Here is a 20,719-nt window from a genome sequence, read left to right on the forward strand (position 1 = left end):
CACCGATGGTGTTTAGACACAAATGAGAGATCCATCGTCACAACCTTGATTTACTTAGCATTTTTTTTAGAAGAGGTAAAGCAAGAGTATTAAGGGTGGGTCCCAAATGCTAGGAGTTCATCCACTAGGTGGAAGACTTGATTCTAGCAAGCGACGTCGTCAAAAAACTAGACAGAAGTTATTTTGTTTGCTTACCTACACACTATACAACAAAGAATAGTCACCAGAAACGAGAATGAGATCATTTTCAGCTACTGTATTGTGGCTCATTCTGTAGATACTCCGGCTCTAAGCCATGATAGATAGTTCATGTTCTACCATTTACAGATACGTTGACTCAGAAGCCCATGTTAAGTCCTATACTTTGCTGTAAAGAGCTTTATGATCATACTAATATTATCTCACTCACTTAAGTGTAAATCTTGTGGTTCACAAAGCCATATTCAATCATGTAACTAGGAAATTAAGACGACGTTAACATTTTTTTTTTTTCCGGTCATAATATAGACACACCATGAGTGCACAATAACATGTACACATTTGCAAGCAACGTGATTGCCTAAGCCATCAGGGAAGCCTTTTTGTAAGTATTGGTGATATATTGGCATCTATTTAGGAAAGAATATAAAACTACTCAGCTGATCTTACAACCACGCAGCTGTTTGTTCAGGGGTTACTGCTACAACAGGTCATTACAGAGGAAAGGGGAAGAGTGACTGAGAGCCACAGAGCCATACTGACATATCCTTGCAGTGCACTGTGGGTAATACGGACAGCAATTGAGAGACTCCACTATATACAGTGAAAAATGACGTCTATCCAGATGATCAAATTCTATGTGTTCCAAAGTTCTGGATGCTTATTAAAATGGTTGCCCTTCTACAAAGAATACTTATTGGCAAGAATTACACCTGAACTGTAAGAATTAGAAATGAATTATACACATAAGTCCTGGGGAGGTACCCTCAATTCATTCACTGGTCTTCGTTAACCACCTGATTCTGGTCAGGACTGTGGTGGATCCAGAGCCTATCCCAGGAATACTGGGTGTGAGGTGGGAATACACCCTCGATGGGATTCAGTCTGTTACAGGGATACCATGCACACACACACACACACACACACTCCTTCATTCACATCTAGGGGCACCTTAGCACAGCCAGTCCACCTACTGGCAAGTTCTTGGGAGGTGGAAGTAAACTGTAAAACCCAGAGGAAACCCACGTGGACATGGGAGAACATCTGTAATTCCACACAAACGATAACCAAGCTCAACCAGCGACCCTGGCGCCATGAGGAGGCAACACTACCCACTGCTCAAATATAAAACGTGTGCAATTATTATGTATATCTTTCACCAGATAAAGTGAATTAAGTGCACATTTACTTACATGAAAAGTACACAATTGGACCTTGTGGATTATTGTTGATCCTCTGATTGTACCTGGTCTATAAATTGGAGAACAAAAATGTAAGAACGGTTGGTCAGTGTTCCTTCTTTTAGAGCAGAGCCTTTGTTTTTTGGATCAGAGCCTAAACTGCACCTGGGTTTAAAATTGTTCTGTGAATGGTCCAAATTTCAACAAATCCTTATTTGTGATTCATGTTGGCCATCCTACAACAATCACAAACTTTTACCAGCAGATGGAGCTTCTGCTTCAGCTTTTCTCAATGCCCTGTAGACAGAACCTATAAATCTCCCTTCCTGATCCATACAATAATAATGCTGACTTGAAGGTAAATACTGTATTTCTGCAGATTTTAATATGGACTTAACAGAAAGAAAACTACATTTTATATATTTTTAATCCAACTGTGATGAACATTTCTTTAAGCGTTGGTGGGGGGAAGCTTCTACTATAGATTGTGGCACAAAAAAACAAAATCTTTTCAATGAAAATGTCTTAATCTGGGCTGCTAAACACTGACCTGCTTAACAATATCAGTAATGTTCTCCAGCTAGAAACAACTGTTTTTAAAGTTTTAAAGAGGGGTCATATTAGCAAACAGAGAAAGTGACTCACATTTTATGTCCTGGCTTTTTATTTAGTATATCGGGTTTAGAATAATATTAATAACCTGGCATATAATTCAATTACTGGCTAGGTTATTTCATTACAGCCTTGATAGTCCGGTAAAATGCATAACAGTACCATTAAAAAAAAATGCATTTACTGTTTGTCATAAGAGCCAACCACTGCTGAAAATGAATACCAGCATTAGGAAAGCAGTGCTTTTACCAGATGTGAAATTTGAGCAGGACTTGATAGAGATTTTACTTTATCAAAATGTTTTTAACATGCATGACTCGGTTACATAATCCAAAAATTCCTTTAAAGCTCTCTGTTTCAAGGCTATAAACAGTGCCAAATACAGGAACCATCAAAATTTCAAAAAACAAACATCGACTTGATTCAGAGGGCAACATTCAGTTTGACTTCTGATATTATAGCTTTTGTATGGAATGATTGTATACTACACAAATTGGTTTGGCTCAGAAAGATTATTTTAAAAGGAAAGATTTGCAAAGAATAACATCCATCCATCCTTTTTCTATACCGCTTATCCTACAGGGTCACGGGGATCCTATCCCAGAGAGCATCGAGCACAAGGCGGGGGACACCCTGGACAGGGTGCCAATCCATCACAGGGCACAATCGCACACCCATTCATACACTACAGACACTATGGACTTCTTAAATCAGGCTACCATGCATGTCTTTGGACAGGGGGAGGGAACCAGAGTACCCGGAGGAAACCCCCGCAGAACGGGGAGAACATGCAAACTCTGCACACACAGGGCAGTGGCGGGACTCGAACCCCCAACCCTGAAGATGTGAGGCAAACGTGCTAACCACTAAAGCCACCGTGCGCCCAAAGAATATCATTCTTGTGCAAAACAGTAATCTTATTAAACTAAAATGAGGTCTAATTGGCATCTCTTGTTTTGGTTTGAGAATGCTAATCAAGTCCCTTAACTTGGTGTCTTCTAGCAACAAAAATTTCTGGAGAATGTTAAAGATGAATTCCTCTTTTGTGATTGCAGTGGCGCAATGTGTGTACAGTATACAGTTGTATGCAAAAGTTTTGGCCAAATCAGTTGCTTTTGGAAGTGAAAAGAAGTCAACACAAACTCTGCAAGTATTTAAAAAAAATCTGCAAATGTTAAATCTGCAAATGTTAATGCAGTTTTATACTTGATGGACATAAAAAACAGAAAACAATAAAATAGTATTTATGGCATGTGCTCTTTTTGGAGACTCTTCCAAAGTTTGAAAAGTCTTAAAACTTAATTAACTTGTTAGGCCTTAATAGACTTGTTACTCAGGTTAAGAATTGTCATTAGGAGAGGTCACCTGATGACAATTCCAGAACATAATAAACACCTCAAAATCCACCTTAAACTACTTCAAGAAACACAAGCTGAAGCTTTTCGAATGGCCCTCAGTACCCTGACTTGAATGTCATAAAAATCTGTGGGAAGATCTGAACCCTTTCTAGTACTGCACTGGCATTCCAGTCCAATGGCTGAATGTAAATCGACTTATCAGACATTTTCAATCAGTATAAACAAATGAATTATTTCATCACCGCAGGTCTGTTAAAAGATTAGTCAGGACACTGTTGGGTTTCTGTGTGTAGAGTATCGTGACTGTGTTTAGCTGCAGCTGAACAGGGCGATGGGAAAGGGGAGGGGTGTGAGCCCCCTGCTGCACAAGAACACTGGTACAGGGATTATATGGACAGCACAATGAAAGCTTTTTTTGATACACCATATACAACTGCCACAATAAAATCATAACATTTAAACCTAGTACGCTAGGTTAAAAAAAAAAAAAAAAAGAAAAAAAGAAATACTTCTGAAAAACTGCAATTCAATGCACTGAGTGTGTACTTTGATATGAGCCATTAGAGAGCTATGCATGCATGATGGACCAAGAACATCTCAGAACTAAAAGAAAAGAAGGAAGAGTGGGTTAAATTTCCAATAACAAGAATAGAAAGACTCCCACGACAAAATGTGTTTACAACTGGGGTAGTACTATGTACTGAAATTAGTAGGGTGTCTTTTGCATATGCCACAACTACTATTTCATTTTAAGTTCATGACATACAAAGTAACTGTGCATGAACATTTTCAAGGAACATGTTATTTATTTATTTATTTATTAAATAGCTTGCTGCAGACGTTGAGAGTACGGAATTTTGATCATAATAAATGATTCGGGATAGAACTGTAAAAAGGTTACATCCACTTTTTTCTTCTTCTTTTTTTAATGAACCAAAGTAGTATAGCAGATTTTATTCAGCACCAACTAGGACCATGTTCTGAATGTCTTTTCATGTACACCTAGCAACATGATATCAAAAGGAGTATACACAAACGGATAGAAAATAGTCAACATTTTACTTCTGGATATTTCTGTGTACATTTTACCAGTGTGAATTACATGTCCTGTTTTAAATTCTTGCATTAACCACATAAATAAAAAGACATGTATCTTAGTCTAAACCTTGCCCAGAACAAACAGACACTAAATGTCTTTTTTTGAAGGATGCCAAAACATCCTTGCAATCCTTTCAGCTACATATAGATACTCACAATCTCTGTGTGATGTTCAAATTGACGTATGTTCTTAAAGCATTCAATATGAAATAATTTAATTACACTTTTACAAATAGATGCCAGACTACTGACAGGTGATTGTCTGAGGGCCAAAGTCGGAGGCCCTTTTTCCACAACCATGGAATGTGTACACTTAAGAGTGTTAGAGAAAAAGCGTTTCCAATGCATCAATTTTCTTCTCATCATCATAATTTGGTCAGTTCTGTGAGTGCAGGGAGACATAAAGGGGTGGCGTTTTAGGAGGGGGGGGGGGGGGGGGGGGGGGTGGTTCACAGGCTGACAGAAACAGCCAGAGAAACTTTGCTCAGGAAACATATGGAACAAATCTGCAGGTTGGCCAGGGCCACTGTTGCCACGTCTCACATACCGGCGTCGTTGAGAAAAAAAAAACACCCCCCCCCCCCCCCAAAAAAAAAAAAAAAAACCCTCACAACAGGTTTGGACTGTTTAAGTGTTCCCATCCTGACAAACACCTGGAAAATAAATCCTTAAATAAAGTAAATCTGACAAAATTGCATAAAAAGTTACTTTTTAATTTGCAGTTAGAGCCCAATCAGCCTCATATCTACAGAGCATTCAACATGTTCATTGAACGCAAAAGATTGACACTTTTTTAAAAAATAAATAAAATCTGTTAACAGCAGGCAGAATAAAATGAGTTTACAAAACATATGTATTGGAAGAGGCTTCTTGTGAAGAATCAATGCATAAAATTGAAATAATTTAAACTCTAGTTGCTTTATTTTCAACTGACTCCTTTTTCCTTGAGAGAAAGCTGTACTTCATATACACAGAAATGTCTCCAGCTTGCTTTGATTAACAGTATTTTTTGGAGTGCTCTTCTTTTCAGCAAAATGTGGAATACTGTGTGCTGCTATTCTGTCTTTCCAGTACTAAGAAACTTGCACATCTTCAAGTATCTTAACCTAGCTAATTTGGATATAATTAGGGTTGTGAGATTTTTCCCTGCTTGTGATTGACCATTTTTCAAAAATCATGATAACTGATGTAATTGTCCAGAACTTATATCCCAAAAAGAAAAAGGAAAACAAGCATTTACACCATTCCAGGAAAATATGGGAGGGCTTAATAAAAATGATTAGCTTCTGAACTTCTAGTCTTTTATTATCCACTATGCCTGCTTTGATCAAAAGGTGCAGGCTCTTTGTTGGTACCTCAAATAATGAAGACTACAGCAGGGCCAGAGTTCTAATTTGTGTTTGGGACTCAGATACAGTCTCAGTCTTTAAGACTTGGGTAAAAACATATTTGCTTAGTCAAGTCTTTGATTAAAAAGCTTTTCTCTTAGGTAAAGGCACACATTCATCTCATGGTCATAGCATGTTTTGGTAAACTGGGCTGTTTGGATGAGTCCCTTCTTCTACTCTGCACACAATATACATCATCTTAAACCATTACATGACAAGAGAATATCTAATAATCTGTGTTCTCTCTATAGCCCCCTTTCTCCCTCTCTCTTTCTGTGTTGAGGTACACATTTTGCTCCCAGGATACCAGTGCTCCTGCGTCCTTCTGCCCTCCAGTCCTGCCTGATCCATTCTGATGCCCCACTTCTGCTTTGAGCTTTCGTCACCTGAAAATCACTTGCTGCTTCTGAAAATGGCCCCACATTGATCACCACGGGTTTACTGTGGCTGGTACCACACAGACACCCTAAAGATGGCTACGGATGATCTTCCTTGGAAGTCTAAGAACAGTTTATACTAAAGACTCAATCATTGAACAGTTGATAACTGTTCAATGGTTGGATACAACTTGTATCCAAGTCAGTTGCATACAACAGACTTAAAGATAAAACTCTAATGATGCTCATACTCAAGTTCCTGTTAACACTATTAGCGTTATTTGGAAGCAGTATGCAGTTACAGAAGAGAAATTATTTATAAAATCACACTATCTGGTATGACCCAGAAAAGGATGGGTCCTCTCTAGGTTTCTTCCTCTTGTTGTCTCAGGGTGTTTTCCCTTGCCACCATCACCTCTGGCTTGCTCATTAGCAATAAACTTACATTTTGAATTGAAAATTTTATATCCGGATTTCTGTAAAAGGTGCTTTGTGACAATGTCCATCGTTAAAAGCGCTATATGATTAATTTAGAAAAAAATAATTTATAAATAATTTTTAGAAAAAATGGTTGAAAAATGGTGTTATGGTTAATTAGCTTAATCTCACATTGAAAATGACAAAAATCAAATGTTTAATTGAAGAAAATGAAAACTCTCGTTTATATTTGACCTTTTTTTAAACTCATCGAGTGTTTTGCCATTCTTAACTGGTCATCCATTATGGGGAGGTTCAGAGAATACACAAATTAAAAAAGAAAACAAAATGTGTTCATCAATAAGGCTATAAAGAGTATGTGAGTGTATTTGGCCTCCATGCACAGTGATGAGGATGCTTAGAGATATAAGAATTTGCAGAAAATGGCAGCATTTCAATTACTGGAAATTTGACAGGAAACAAGTATATGGTCAGATGAGACAAGAATAAAGCATTTGGCAACACACACTCAAGGTGGGTTTGGTATTATCAATTAAATAACCTTATCACCACCGTTAAGTATGGTGGAGAACCTGTGTGGCTGTTTATCCTCCAAAGTCCTTCGGCACCTTGTTACATGACATCATTATTTACACGAAGTACCAGGAACTTTTAAATGAAAACTGGATGCATCTACCAAGAAGTTAAAACTGGGCTATGGTTGGATCCTTCGGCAGGACAGTGATCCAAAACATGCATCCAAACCCACATAAAAATGGCTCAATGACCACAGAATCAAGCTTTTGACATGGCCTCCCTATCTCCTGACTTAAACCCCACTAAAAATATTTTTGCTGAGCTGAGGGAGAGCAGAGAGCCCTGGAGAATCTGGAGACATTCTATGTTGAGGAGTGGTCTAAGATGAATTGTTCTATATTCTCCAATCTCATCAAGCATTACAGGAGAAAGGTTGCACAAAGGACTAAATGCAGGTATGCCAATAATTGAGATACATGGTTTTGTTAGAAACTGTCATAACATTTACAGCATGGTAGGTTTTTGAGCATGAACTGCTCATTTGTGGTCCAGCCACAACTTCTATTGGGTCCAAGTCACGACTTTAAGAGGGCCGATCCAAAATTGCTTTTCAACTATTCAAATGTGAATTCTGTCCTTTGGATCACTGTCTTGCTGCAGAATCAAATTCCTTTTCACTTTCAGCTCAGATTCAGACTAGCAGGATGTCCTGTTTAACACAATGTTTTCACCAGTCAAAATTGAACCCCAAAAAAATTCCACTTTGTTTCATCTGTCCATATGATGTCCTGAAATTCTTCCAGGTGCTTTGCTGCAAATATATTATTTTGGTTAACTGTGGTTCCCAGATGGCACCGGTCAAAAATATGCCCATGAACTGTTTTTATATTGGAGCCATGAATATTGCCCTTAGCTGAGGCAAAGGATGAGGCAAAGGATGTCTGTACATCTTTGTACATTCTTGTGGGATGTTTACCAGATGCTGAACCCTTGGAGAAATTTTGGCAAGCGGTCCATTCCTGGGAAGATTCACCACTGTTACGAGTGTTCATCATTTGGAGATAATGGCTTTTACTGTGGTTTGGTGGAGTCCCACAACTTTAAAATGTCTTTGCAAACATTTCCAGACTGATGTACTTCAACATTTTATTCCTCTTCTCCTCTGGAATTTGCTTTGATCATGGCATAGGGTGCTTGTAGAAATGTGGGAATGAATTCACCCTGATGGTATGGTTTAACATGAGTCAGAATTCTAATCAGCAGGACTGCAGCCAAGACTGACTGTGTTCAATTAGCTGAGTCTAGTTAAATTAAACGTGGTTGACTCTTTCTTGCATAACTAACAGGGAACTGTAATGGACATGCGGGGACAAGAGGGGACTAGTGTATGCTGCTCACACACACACACACAGAGGGGAGGATAGTTACAGAAGTGGAGGACCACAGTTGGAGATGTACAGAATTGGCACAGTATCATACACAGGAAAGAGAACGGGATAAATTTGTTTGTTAAATTACTTTAATAATGTGTGTCTTTTCTCAGGTTTGTTTTCTTTTGTGTATTGTTATGTAATAAATAGGGCTACAACAACTAATCGATAAAATCGATCATTAAAGTAATCAACGATGAATTTCATTATCGATTAGTTGGGTCTGTGACGTCACTGTGGATAACCCCATGAGCGACGTCACTTCACAATGGCGGAAGACGCATTTCTATGAATAAAACACATCTGAGAAACAGCGGAGGTCACAGAGCGAGCTGCTGCGGGAAAAGTGCACGATCCGGGTCGTCCAAAACATGAGAATGTTTTATATTAAGCGCTTCAAACAAACTCGTATGTGTATTAACGCGGCTTGTCGTGTCAGATGCTGTGACCTATGCGCGTGCTGTTTAATGTGTTCCAGACACAGAAATTATATTTATACATTTATATCCTTATCTGTAAATGTTAGAAATTCATGCCAGTATTTCCATTTTACATAAAGGCATCTCCATTAAACTTCACTGAATGAGCACGAGTCCACGCATGCGCATCAATCAAACAGCACGCAATAGAACGGAAGCGCAATAACTCTGAATGAAATATTCATTTTGATCAAATATGTTGCCTGATGATACGAGTTGTTTTTTGTTTTTTTAAGACGTTCACATACTTTTGCCACTCACAGACATGTAATATTGGATCATTTTCCTCAATGAATAAATGACCAAGTACAGTATAATATTTTTTGTCTCATTTGTTTAACCCTCCTATTAAGTTATGGGTCGACCCATTTCCACATTTGAGATGTCTGAAATACTGGTTAATCACCCTTTTTCTCGTTGATTTTTTTTTTAACTTTCCTCATTTATAGTGATGAACATGTATGCAAATATTTCCTCTTATTTATGCAGATATACAGAAAATTCTAAATGGTCCACAAACTTTCGAGCAACACTGTATATGGGTATTATTGGCAGGTTGATTTGAAAAAGCCTAGAATTTACAATTGTGTCTAGTTTTCCAGTTACTACCACCAGCATTTAGCAGTAGCTACATTTTTAAAGGTCACACATTCATTTTCCGATAATTCCAGGCAGACACTAGACTGACGACATGAAACACATAAAACAAAAGTTATAGGTTTCCACAGAGGAATTTTAAGGTGTTCAACCGAGTAAGGTCCAGCCAACCACCTTAAGATTTTCCAAATGCTGATCACAGTTCTCTTGGCTTTAACAGAGAATGAAGTTGTTAAAACTGATACGGTTTTTAAAGGAAGCGAGATCATTTTTAGTAGTTAAAAGCTAAACTATTTTTTGGCATACCATTACCAGTTACTCAACGTCAAATTCCTATGAATTAGCTGTCGAAATCAAAAAGCACTCACCTAATTGGGATTTCTGCAGAGTACTGGGACCATCTTTTGTAGTCCTACTAAATTACATGCCAGTGGTGGCTTAGGGGTAAAGGTTCTGAGCTAGTGAACAGATTTGTATGGGGTTCAAATCACATCAACAACAGCTGGTCCTTTAATAAATAAATAAATAAATAAATAAATAAATAAATAAATAAATAAATAAATAAATAAAGGCAATCTTCAACTGATTAATTTTATGTTGGATAAAATTATATGCCAAATTGGAGTTGCCCGCCTACCCACCCACCTGTCCGCCCACAAAAAGGTATCATTTTGGTATAAAACGCTATGATTTCCATACATGTTTTATGCACCTTCATGGTAGTGTGCAACTCAAATGGGTTCCTTTTTACTATATATATAGGTTATTGGAATTTTGTTGCATATTAACATCTACAAATGGTTGCACTCAACATTCTTGGCTTCAAATTGAAGATTTGAGTAACATTTTACTATCGATTAGATGGTTACGTAATTATGTTCATCACTGTTCACCACGCCACAACCCACTATTTTCCACAGGTGATCCAGAGCATTATAAACAGACACAGGTACTCAGATAGATCTCTACATTAAATATAGAAAGTGATTACAAGGGTGAAGTACTGAATAGTGTACTACCATCAAAATCTGTGACCCCTACCTTACAAAATAACACTTGCTGTGTTTATGCTGGAAACTGGCCTCACCTCAACTCAAGAAATGACAAAAAAGCAGAAAAGACTTGACTGAGGTCACTCAACAGATGGAACCCAAAGCTTCCAGAATAATTTCCACAGCGAAGAGGCAGAGCTTAATATCTTCATACGGCATAAAGGACTGCTGGGAAGTGAAAAACAGTGAGGCCTGCTTTCAAGAAAAATCTCAGAGAAATTTCCCATTTTCCTTAAGTAACATAGTTCAAGCTGAGAGGACTCTTTACTTCATCTCTGTCAAGCTTTCATCTTCAGCACGACACCTCCCAGGAAAAACTCAGGTATGATATGACTTTCTATATCCCATCGAACATGAGAGTAAAAAAACAAAACAAACAAACAAACAAAAAATACAAAACAGAGTAGTTGAGAAATTAGACAATTAGAAATGAAACAAAATCAAGCAACATCTATTTAGGGTGTGAAGAGTTCTATGATGATCTATGTTTTTCATTTTTAAAGTTAAATTTCACTTTTTGGAAAAACACAAACAGGATGTTTCATCAGGGACTGGTTCATAGCCGAGATTATCTACTAAACCTCAACAACCATGAATTGGACCAAATAATTCCAAATAAAATGAAATAAAAAAAAAACAAGGGATTAAGTGTATAGTGTAAATAAATTATTTACTAAATTCAAAAACTTGACATGTCTGGAATGAATTGATAAGATGCCTGATGACACAGGTTGTTGACAGTCTACAGATGTTTTTTTTTATTTTGGATTAATTATGTTTATTGATTCAAAGACTTTAGTTGTGTAGTGTCCACTCGGCATTATTAGACATTAGACATAAGAGACAGAAACACAAGCCCTCTTTTTCCACAAACTGTTCATTTATACATCTTCCTATAATGTGCATGGTAAAATACATCACAGGCCTTTTTAACATGTCAAATTTCAGTTTATAATTGCTTATACAGTTTAAAAGAGAGAGACAGAGAGAGAGAGACAGAGAGAGAGAGAGAGAGAGAGAGAGAGAGAGAGAGAGAGAGAGAGAGAGAGAGAGAGAGAGAGAACAAAAGAGACTAACACTGGTCTCAGTTTTGAAGTTTTTAGGATAGCATTAACCACACTGCAATTCCTGTACTCTTTGGTTATGATTAAACATTGGTAGCTCATTACATTACAAAATGGATTTTTAATCAGGAATATAAAATACTTCAAGAGATTAAGTAATTAAGTATGCATTAAGCATAACCTCCATCCAAACGCTCTAACTATATTTTATAGCTAAAGTGCAACTTCCAAGCATTAGTGAATGCACTAACTCGAGTCATCGAGTTCAGCTACAAGAACTACAGAATAAAAACAGCTGTGACAATGGCTCCCAGGCTTGGAACAGAAATAGTAGATACATTCTATGCAGTTACGGCAGTGAATAGGATTACAGTAATCGCTCCTTAATATTTTGTTCTTATTCCTCTTCCAGATAAAGAAAAACAAATCCAATAATGCGTATTCCAAGTACATGGTCAGTATTTTCACTGATTTTGCTCAGAGCATTGTGTCAAGATTATGAAACCAGTTATGCAGACTATGAGACAGAAGAAGAATCACTGCCAGAGATTCCTCCATTTGTTGAGCCTCAAGAAACAGACCCTTTCATATTTCTCTCAAATGGATGTGCCAAGGAATGTTACTGTCCCCACTCTTATCCCTTTGCAATGTACTGTGACCATCGTAAACTTAAAGTAATCCCTGATGTCCCAAGCCACATCCACCACTTATACCTTCAGTTCAACAACATTGAAGCCATTACAGCAGAACCTTTCACCAATGCTACATCTTTGAGGGAAATCAACCTTAGCCACAATAACCTGAGAAAAGTAGGGAAAGAGGCCTTCAATAAACTTCAACATCTCACAAGGCTTCACCTAGAGCACAACAATCTAGAGGAAGTTCCACCTTCTTTACCTAAAACTCTTCAGATACTCCACCTGGGCTTCAACAAAATCTCAAAGATACCATCAAACACTATACGAGACCTAATAAATATTACAATGCTCGACCTGTGTAGCAACAGACTTACAGATGAAGGCATTAAAGGAAAGGTACTGTCTGGCTTTAAGAGCCTCATACAAGTCAACATGTGCAACAACAAACTCAAGACTATGCCCCCTGATCTACCAGCATCACTGCTGCAGCTATCACTGGAGAACAATTCCATCACATCTATACCTGAGGGATACTTTAGGAAGACCCCAAATATCATATCTCTTCGGGTTTCCCATAACAAAATAAAAACAATTCCTTACAAAACCTTTAACCTGACACAACTCATGGAACTCAACCTGGGTTATAACCAACTCTCCCAAACCTTTTTTGTTCCCAAGAATCTGGAGCATCTGTATCTCAACCACAATGACTACAGAGGTATGTCAAAATGTGTAAGCAAACAGAACTTTAGATGGATATTGTTTAAATGATCGTTTAATTGTTTTTGTGTGGTGTCTAGGTGTCTGGTACTGACACCAGAACAATTAAGACATCAACCAGTAACCTTTGACTTCCCAACAAGTGTGACTATTTTGTGGGAAATCTGCAAATATATTCTTCCTTCCATGAAAATCTTGTCTTAATCTAACAACTGCAGCGCCCTCCACTAATATCGGCACCCTTGGTAAATGGTACCTTCCCATATGGCTACCTCTCTGTGTGCACCAAAACTACCTCCGGTGTTTATTGCCTAAAAGCTCTTTTTTGGTTTCATCTAAATGGTAAATGGCACACTTATATAGCGCTTTTATCCAAAGCGCTTTACACTGGGTTTCATTCACCCATTCACACACTCACACACCAATGGTAGCAGAGCTGTTATGCAAGGCGCCAACTTGCCATCGGGAACAACTTGGGGTTCAGTGTCTTGCCCAAGGTATGTGGAGTGATGTGGGCTGGGAATCGAACCGCCAACCCTACGATTAGTGGACAACCCGCTCTACCAACTGAGCCACAGCCTCATCTGACCATAGAACCTGAACCCATTTAAAGTTCCAGTAGTGTCTGGAAAACTGAACACACTTGAGTTAGCCACGTCCCATTTTGTGAAGCTCAACAACCTTTTGCCGCACATCACAGCTATATTCTTTGGTCTTACCCGTTGTAATGAACGACTAACGGAATTTGTCACCCAGGTGTACTAAAGAAATATTTTTTGTAACAAAAGCTTAAAAGTTTAAACAATAAAGATAATTTCTCACAGCCGCCTTTGCTCATATTTACCAAGGGTGCCAATATTAGTGGAGAGCACTCTAACAAGAAGATAGACTTTTCAAATAGACAACAACCCCAAACATACAGCCAAAAAACTCAAGAAGAATTTGCATGGCCTAACCAATCTCCTAATATTTAAAATTTATGAAGGATGAAGAAAAGATTTTCGAAATTGAGCGTCCATCAGAGGGATTCTCGTAACCTTGGGGATACAGTAGTTTTGGCAAGAGGGAAGGGCTAAAATTGAACCACAATGCTGCAACAGGCTAATTACCTCTCAAAGCTGAGGACTGCCAAATTGCCAAAAACAAAGTATTAATTTTGTTCATTTGTGGTCTGAATCCTTTTTTTAAACTCCTATCTATTAAACTTTGTACACATTATTAATGCATAGTTTATGTTTATGATTACTATGTGTACATTAAATAACAAAAAAATTATAAATTGTCAATATTTATTTCACCTAACCTCTTTTCTAATTACAGAGCTTAACATCACTCTAATGTGCCCACTGCTGGATCCTGACAGTCCCAATATGCTAACCTACATTCGCCTTGATCACAATAAGCTGAAAGGCCCCATGGACTACCACACCTACACTTGTTTCCCAAGGATGAGGATGATTTATTACGGTGAACAACAGACAGCTGTCTAGTATGATCCACTAAAAAAACATGAAAACCATTGAAATAAATTTCACCCACCAAATAATTTTGCCTAAAAATAGCCAAGACTCTTGGTTTTCTGTTAAAAGAGTAAAAATGGCAAAGGTATTTTAGACGAAACACTGTGAAAATCATAATTAAATCAGAAAGAAGTGGGTGGGGAAACAGATGCTGATTAACCAGCGAAGAATAATCACTCAAGAGCATTAGTTAATCACTTGCTTGAACACACCTGAAGGGTTTTCTTCATTTGTACTATTTTCTAACAACAACAACGAAGACATTAACACTATTAACAATAACACATTGCAGTTATGAATTATGCAGTGAAACAAGCATAGTGTTTATCTTCTCAACCAGCTTCATGAGGAGATTCCCCCTTTTCTTAAAGTTCTCAAACACTCTGAGCTCCTCATTGCTTCTTCCAAGTTGTCAATGAAAACTACTTGTTTGACATACGTTTTCATTAATAAATGTTTACACACGCATTAACTTTACTATTGATATTTGTCACAGAAACAAATTTCAACCATAAGCCTTTATCCAGTCCCCTCTGGGCCAAGACGGGCCATGCGCAAAACAATTTTGTGCAATTGTGATTTCGCCAATTCAAGTAGTATTTTGAAGGGGAAAAAAAATGCATTACAATTTTTTTTTTTAAAAAGCAGCAACAAAATCAAGCATTTTTGGCCACAAAAATCGCAACAGCAACAAATAAAAGCCCTCAGCTGAATCCTGTATGGACTCGTTATCTATATGTCTTAAGGATATTTAGCATTAGGACATATGCCAACCAAAATGGTGGACGTATTAAAGCTTGTCCTGTATGCAAACATACAGTTCATCTACAGATTGTAAAGGATATAATTGCCAGGTGGGTGGGAGGTATAGGGGGTCACTCACTAACATTTCAGGACACAAATTCTTCTCTGGATGATTCTTTGACAAAAGGCTTGATAAGTCATAAGCTAAGACTCAAGCATGCATTAACTACTAACGCTAGCTATCTTTTATATCCTTACAAATTGGCTTCTTCGCATTTGCATAAATGTGGTTAAGTTAGCATTTAGCATAAACATACTGTAAACAGAGCTTTTGGAATTTGCAGTTAATTCATATTTGTGAAAATCTTCGCATGTAAACAAAGTCGGTGTATAATAATGTAATTCCTCTATTCTGGCTGCATTATTTTGATGGAAAATGTGAACCAATAAATATGAATTATGAATATTCCATAAAAAATCTTCCTTGATTTTTTTCAGGTGGGTGCAGAATACAAACTGAAAATCAGCCTCATTTGTTGAGGCCGCTTTAGATGACGTGTTTTATATGACGCATTATTCCACTCTATATATATATGTTTGAAGGCTGACTGGCCATAAAAACACAGTCCCTCCGAAAGTACCGGAAGGGCAAGGCCAGTTCTTTCGGGGATTTTTTTTAATACACTGAAGATGTTTTTGGTTGAGTAAAAAAAAAAAAAAAAAAAAAAAAAAAAAAAAAAAAAAAACACAACAACTACAACTACAAAAAACAACAACAAAAAAAACACGAGATAATAGATCAGAGTTTCAGCTTTCATTTCCTGATATTTACACAGATGCGTTAAACAACTTAGAACATGGTACCTTTTGTGGCAGACCACCCAAGTTTTAGGTGAGTAAGAGTTTCGGAACAGAGTCTTAACGGCAGAAACAGGGTTCAACACGAGAGAATCGAGGTTTGTTCACGACAGAACACAAGGTAACTGAGCATATACTTCACAGAGTGAGTGAATGGAAAGTCCTTTTAAACTGTGGCTGTGGTCCTGCTGTGAATTGGATGCAGGTGTCCATGATTAAATGAAGGTGAGTGTTTTGGGAATTGCGGTCCATGGTGGCCATGTTTGTAGGCCTCAGTGCAGGATGGGAAATGTAGTCTAGTCCCATTCTTTCCGATATTTCCATGACAATAGTCATCAAGATAAAAAAACAAACAAACAAACAAAAAAAGGCTCGAAATATTTCACTTTATATGTAATGAAAGTAGAATATATGAGAGTTACAAGTTTGAATTAAATTACCGGGAAAAAAAAATTAACTTTTCCACAATATTCTAAGGTTTTGAGCTGCAACTGTAGGTGTGAAACAAAAATGTACATTAGCACCTGTGTACATACATTATTTATCATAATATTATCCCTGTATTAAGACTATAACAGCTGGACATGAGATGATACACTAAAGCCACGATATGAGAAATTAACTATGGAACTCTCTTCCCTCTGAGCTCAGGCATGCTGATTCTTTGAGTATTTTAAAATCTTCTCTGAAAATGCACTTTAGAATTGTTTTTGTGTTATTATTGTGATTTTGATTGTATTTTTCTTCTTTTGTAAAGCACTTTGAAATGCAACTTTTGCTGTTATATTCATGTTTTTTAGTGTCATAAATATATTTCATGTTTTTAATATGGAAAGATTGCTAGATTGTGCCTTAAATAACATGCGTCATCACCGCTTCGACTGCTGTGTGACAGTACATCACAATTTAACTGTACAGGTCAGGAAAACAATTTTGATTTTATTTAGCAGATTTCCTCATCCAACCCGAAATTAGTTTCTGGTTACACCACTGCCAGCACAACACACAACGTTGCTTCTGAATCGTTTTTACACGCGAGTGTGATTTACATGAAGCGCAGCACATAGGCACTGATTTTAACCTGTATTTCAGACCGCTACCAAGCCGGCCACAGCAGAAGCCATATACATGACCATGTATATAAGGCAGTTCACAATAACTACCTTTGAATGTCTTCACAACGTATATGCTGAGAATACTGGATAGTATGAAAGTGTTGAGAAGTAGTGTACAACAGGCCATTTGGGTCTTATTGTTCGAGTTCACGCGGCCAAAATGAAATGAAGCTGTAGGCCTTGTGCTTGAAACACATGCCATAACGCTTCCTTCTGATTAACTTAACCTTTTGTAATATTAAATAAGCTTGCTCCAAGACAGTTACGTTCCCACTCACAAACTATGTGCTCTGTATGCTACTACCTCTGGTGCTGCCGGATAGTGTGTAAGAAGAGGTAGAGTTTATAATGAATATTAAATGGAAATATTGCAGTACATGATTTGTCTTGCAAATTTGTCTTGCCGCTATTTTCGTATCACAAAATTCAAGACAAAAATATTCTGCCTCAAACAAAAATTTAAAAGAACTTTTCTTGCTTTTATCCTTCAATGGTTTATAAAGGTTTTTTTTTTTTTTTTTTTTTTTAAAATACCAATATGGCATAAAATTAACATTAGAACTCCTTTTTCTCTATATACAGTCCCACTAGTAACACCACTTTACAATCGGCAGCCAAAATCGGAATGCTTACAAACTGTGCCTTATATTTGAGAGCGTGACTTCAGCTTCAAATAATAAAGCTTCATTAGTATTTGATGTTCGAGTAATAAATGTGTGCTAGCAAAAAGCCATGGAACAAAAATTATGAGTGAAAAAGTCTGAAATAATATTGCACATAGTAATAAAAAGATAACAAGCTAAATAAAAAGCAGTGGTACCCAACCATACTATCAATTTAGGCATAATCCATTCCTTGTAAATAAAGAAATATTCATGCCTATGCAGTAAGGGATATCATAAAAGAGTGTCTCCAAAGTCTTTTAAAAAGATTGCCAGTCCAGAAACAGGCTGAGCAGCAAATCTAAAACAAATCAAAATTGAAATCAGGCTCTGTGTCTGATTGCTTTGATTGACTCCAATGACGATAAGACCTTCCTCTAGATTAGATCAGCTAGGTAAACAATCAAACACTAAACTACAGCAACACTATTACAACTTGACTAAAACTAGGATTACACAATACGCACAAAATGTCTCAGTGATTATATTAATGTTTATTAGGACAACTACGATATGTCCCATTGTATTTGTACATTAGCACTACTGGCTCTCGATTCAAGACATATGCGTATCTGAGCGAATAATAAAGTAGGCTATTCATCATAAAATACAGCTTATACTACATGAGGTGTAAAACATTCACTCAGTCCAACACATCTTCCTCTGAAAAAATAGCTTCATCAATGGCTTTGTTCATCAGCAAGTAAAAACTGGAAAATCCCCTTAAATATTTAAGCTTCCCAATAAGTTACACGCAGCCTGCAAGTGAGTGGTGAAGTAAGATGGTACAGTGTGCTGAATCTGCTAAATATGTGTAAAATACACCAGCACCAATACCACAGACACATCTGTGCATCTGCTGCTTACATCACCCTTCTGTGTTGATCGGTAGAACGAGACAAAAACAAGAATAATTACACATGCGCAAAAATCAGTGCAGTAACTGGGAAGTTCACAGCTGCAGATATGAGAACCTGCGCAGTAATGGAGATGCAGGATTCAAAAACACGACTAGGGCTACAGAGAGCTGCGTGAGCTTTGACAGCACAACCACATAACAGCTGCTATTAAAAAGAATTGAATTGGTTGTGCTTCAAACATGCCCCCTTGAGAGTCACACCAGTGAAAGCTTGGCCAGAGAGCTAATGTTTAATTAGCCATGTGTAATTTTGTTACAATTTAACACGTTGTTTTTGGTGTGTGATAAGCTGCTAAATGTCTGAATGGATCACACAAACACGGTCATTACAAACTGACACCACCATCCATCCACTTTCTGTACCGCAAGACTCCATTACTAAAGAAAAGGCAGGTCGAACCTTGTTTAAAGTTTGCTACAACGCATTTGGAGAAGCCAATGAAATACTGGGAGAGTGTAGTCTGTCAGCAAAATTGAACTTTTTGACCGTCATACTACACACCATGTTTGGAGAAGAAATGGCACTGCACATCGCCCTTAAAACACTAAACCAACAGTGAAGTTTGGAGGTGGAAGCATCATGGTGTGGGCTGTTTTTCATGGCTGGTCATGGTCATGGCTGTTTTTCACCAAATGGTACTGACAGACTTCATATAATTGACGGAACGATGAATGGAGCCCTTTACCGGGAGATTCTTGAGAAGAATCTGCTGCCATCCAGCAGGATGATGAAGATGAGACGTGGGTGGACTTCCAGCAGGACAACGATCCAAAACATACACCAAAGGAAACTCTCAATTGGTTTCAGAGAAGAAAAAAATCAAGGTTTTAGAATGACCCAGTCAATCACCTGTCTCGAATCCAATTGAACAAGATTTAAAGACAATATGTTTAGAAGAATGGACCAAAATCACACCTGAATACTGCGGCCCATTAATTTCTTCATACAGGAAGTGTCATGAAGCTGTCATTACACACAAAGCCTTCTCCACTAAGTATTAAATACATTTCAGTTAGCGTGTTCAATACTTTTTCCCCCCCGTGTCATTCCTCTCTATTACACACAACTTAATTTATGGACTTTAATGTTTGGATTTCTTTATCTGTGTGGATTTCTTGAGTGAATACTGATGTCTGGTGAAAATTTCATGTGAATAGCCTCATTGGAAATATATTTACTGAAAAAAATGTTGACGCATCCAATACTTATTTCCCCCACTGTAAACACTGCTATGTTCCTCCGAGCAAACAGAATTTAGGGAGAATTATATACTCTGTAGCAGCTAACTGTCTGGAAAACACAGCGAGTGGTTCAGTCTGTGTACCTATATGTAAAATACCTTGAAATTTCATTATTATATACATTTTTAATATGTGATGAAGACCTGACATTTCAAGTTTATGTTTGTGTAAACTAATGCTGTTGGGCAGATTTCAAGCAGCTCCTTAATTATCTTCCATAATGGTTCTTAACTGTCCATAACTAAACTAACTAACCACACTGACTGAGAAAAACACTACAGAAAATTAGCACTAAAGACATTTTCCAGTGCTTGGCACTCTTCCCGGTATAGTAAATTTTTACAGGTCCATATAATTGCTAACACACCTGTACCAGAGCTCGGTTTTAGTCCACTTGTTTCCATCCCTTGAATGTTTATTTCTGGGGGCCCTTCTGCTCTCGTCCCGAGGTATACAGGCGGCGGTTACAGTCATGTGTTCTCTATTAACCATGTTTTGTTTAAATGTCCATTT

At 37.5% G+C, this 20,719-nt stretch overlaps 2 protein-coding genes across 3 annotated transcripts in view; one reads left to right on the top strand and one right to left on the bottom strand.

Moving 5' to 3' along the window:
- Positions 1 to 20,719, bottom strand: part of cenpp (centromere protein P) — an 86,905-nt gene that overhangs the window by 37,680 nt on the left and 28,506 nt on the right. The window lies entirely within an intron of this gene.
- Positions 10,726 to 15,888, top strand: omd (osteomodulin). The gene is made up of 3 exons (XM_017450166.3): positions 10,726 to 11,046; positions 12,201 to 13,144; positions 14,467 to 15,888. The coding sequence occupies exons 2-3, from the start codon at positions 12,223 to 12,225 to the stop codon at positions 14,634 to 14,636; spliced, it is 1,092 nt and encodes a 363-aa protein (XP_017305655.1). The 5' UTR covers positions 10,726 to 11,046; positions 12,201 to 12,222; the 3' UTR covers positions 14,637 to 15,888.

The sequence above is a fragment of the Ictalurus punctatus genome, chromosome 21 (genome assembly GCF_001660625.3).
Source record: "Ictalurus punctatus breed USDA103 chromosome 21, Coco_2.0, whole genome shotgun sequence".
NCBI classification, from domain to species: domain Eukaryota; kingdom Metazoa; phylum Chordata; class Actinopteri; order Siluriformes; family Ictaluridae; genus Ictalurus; species Ictalurus punctatus.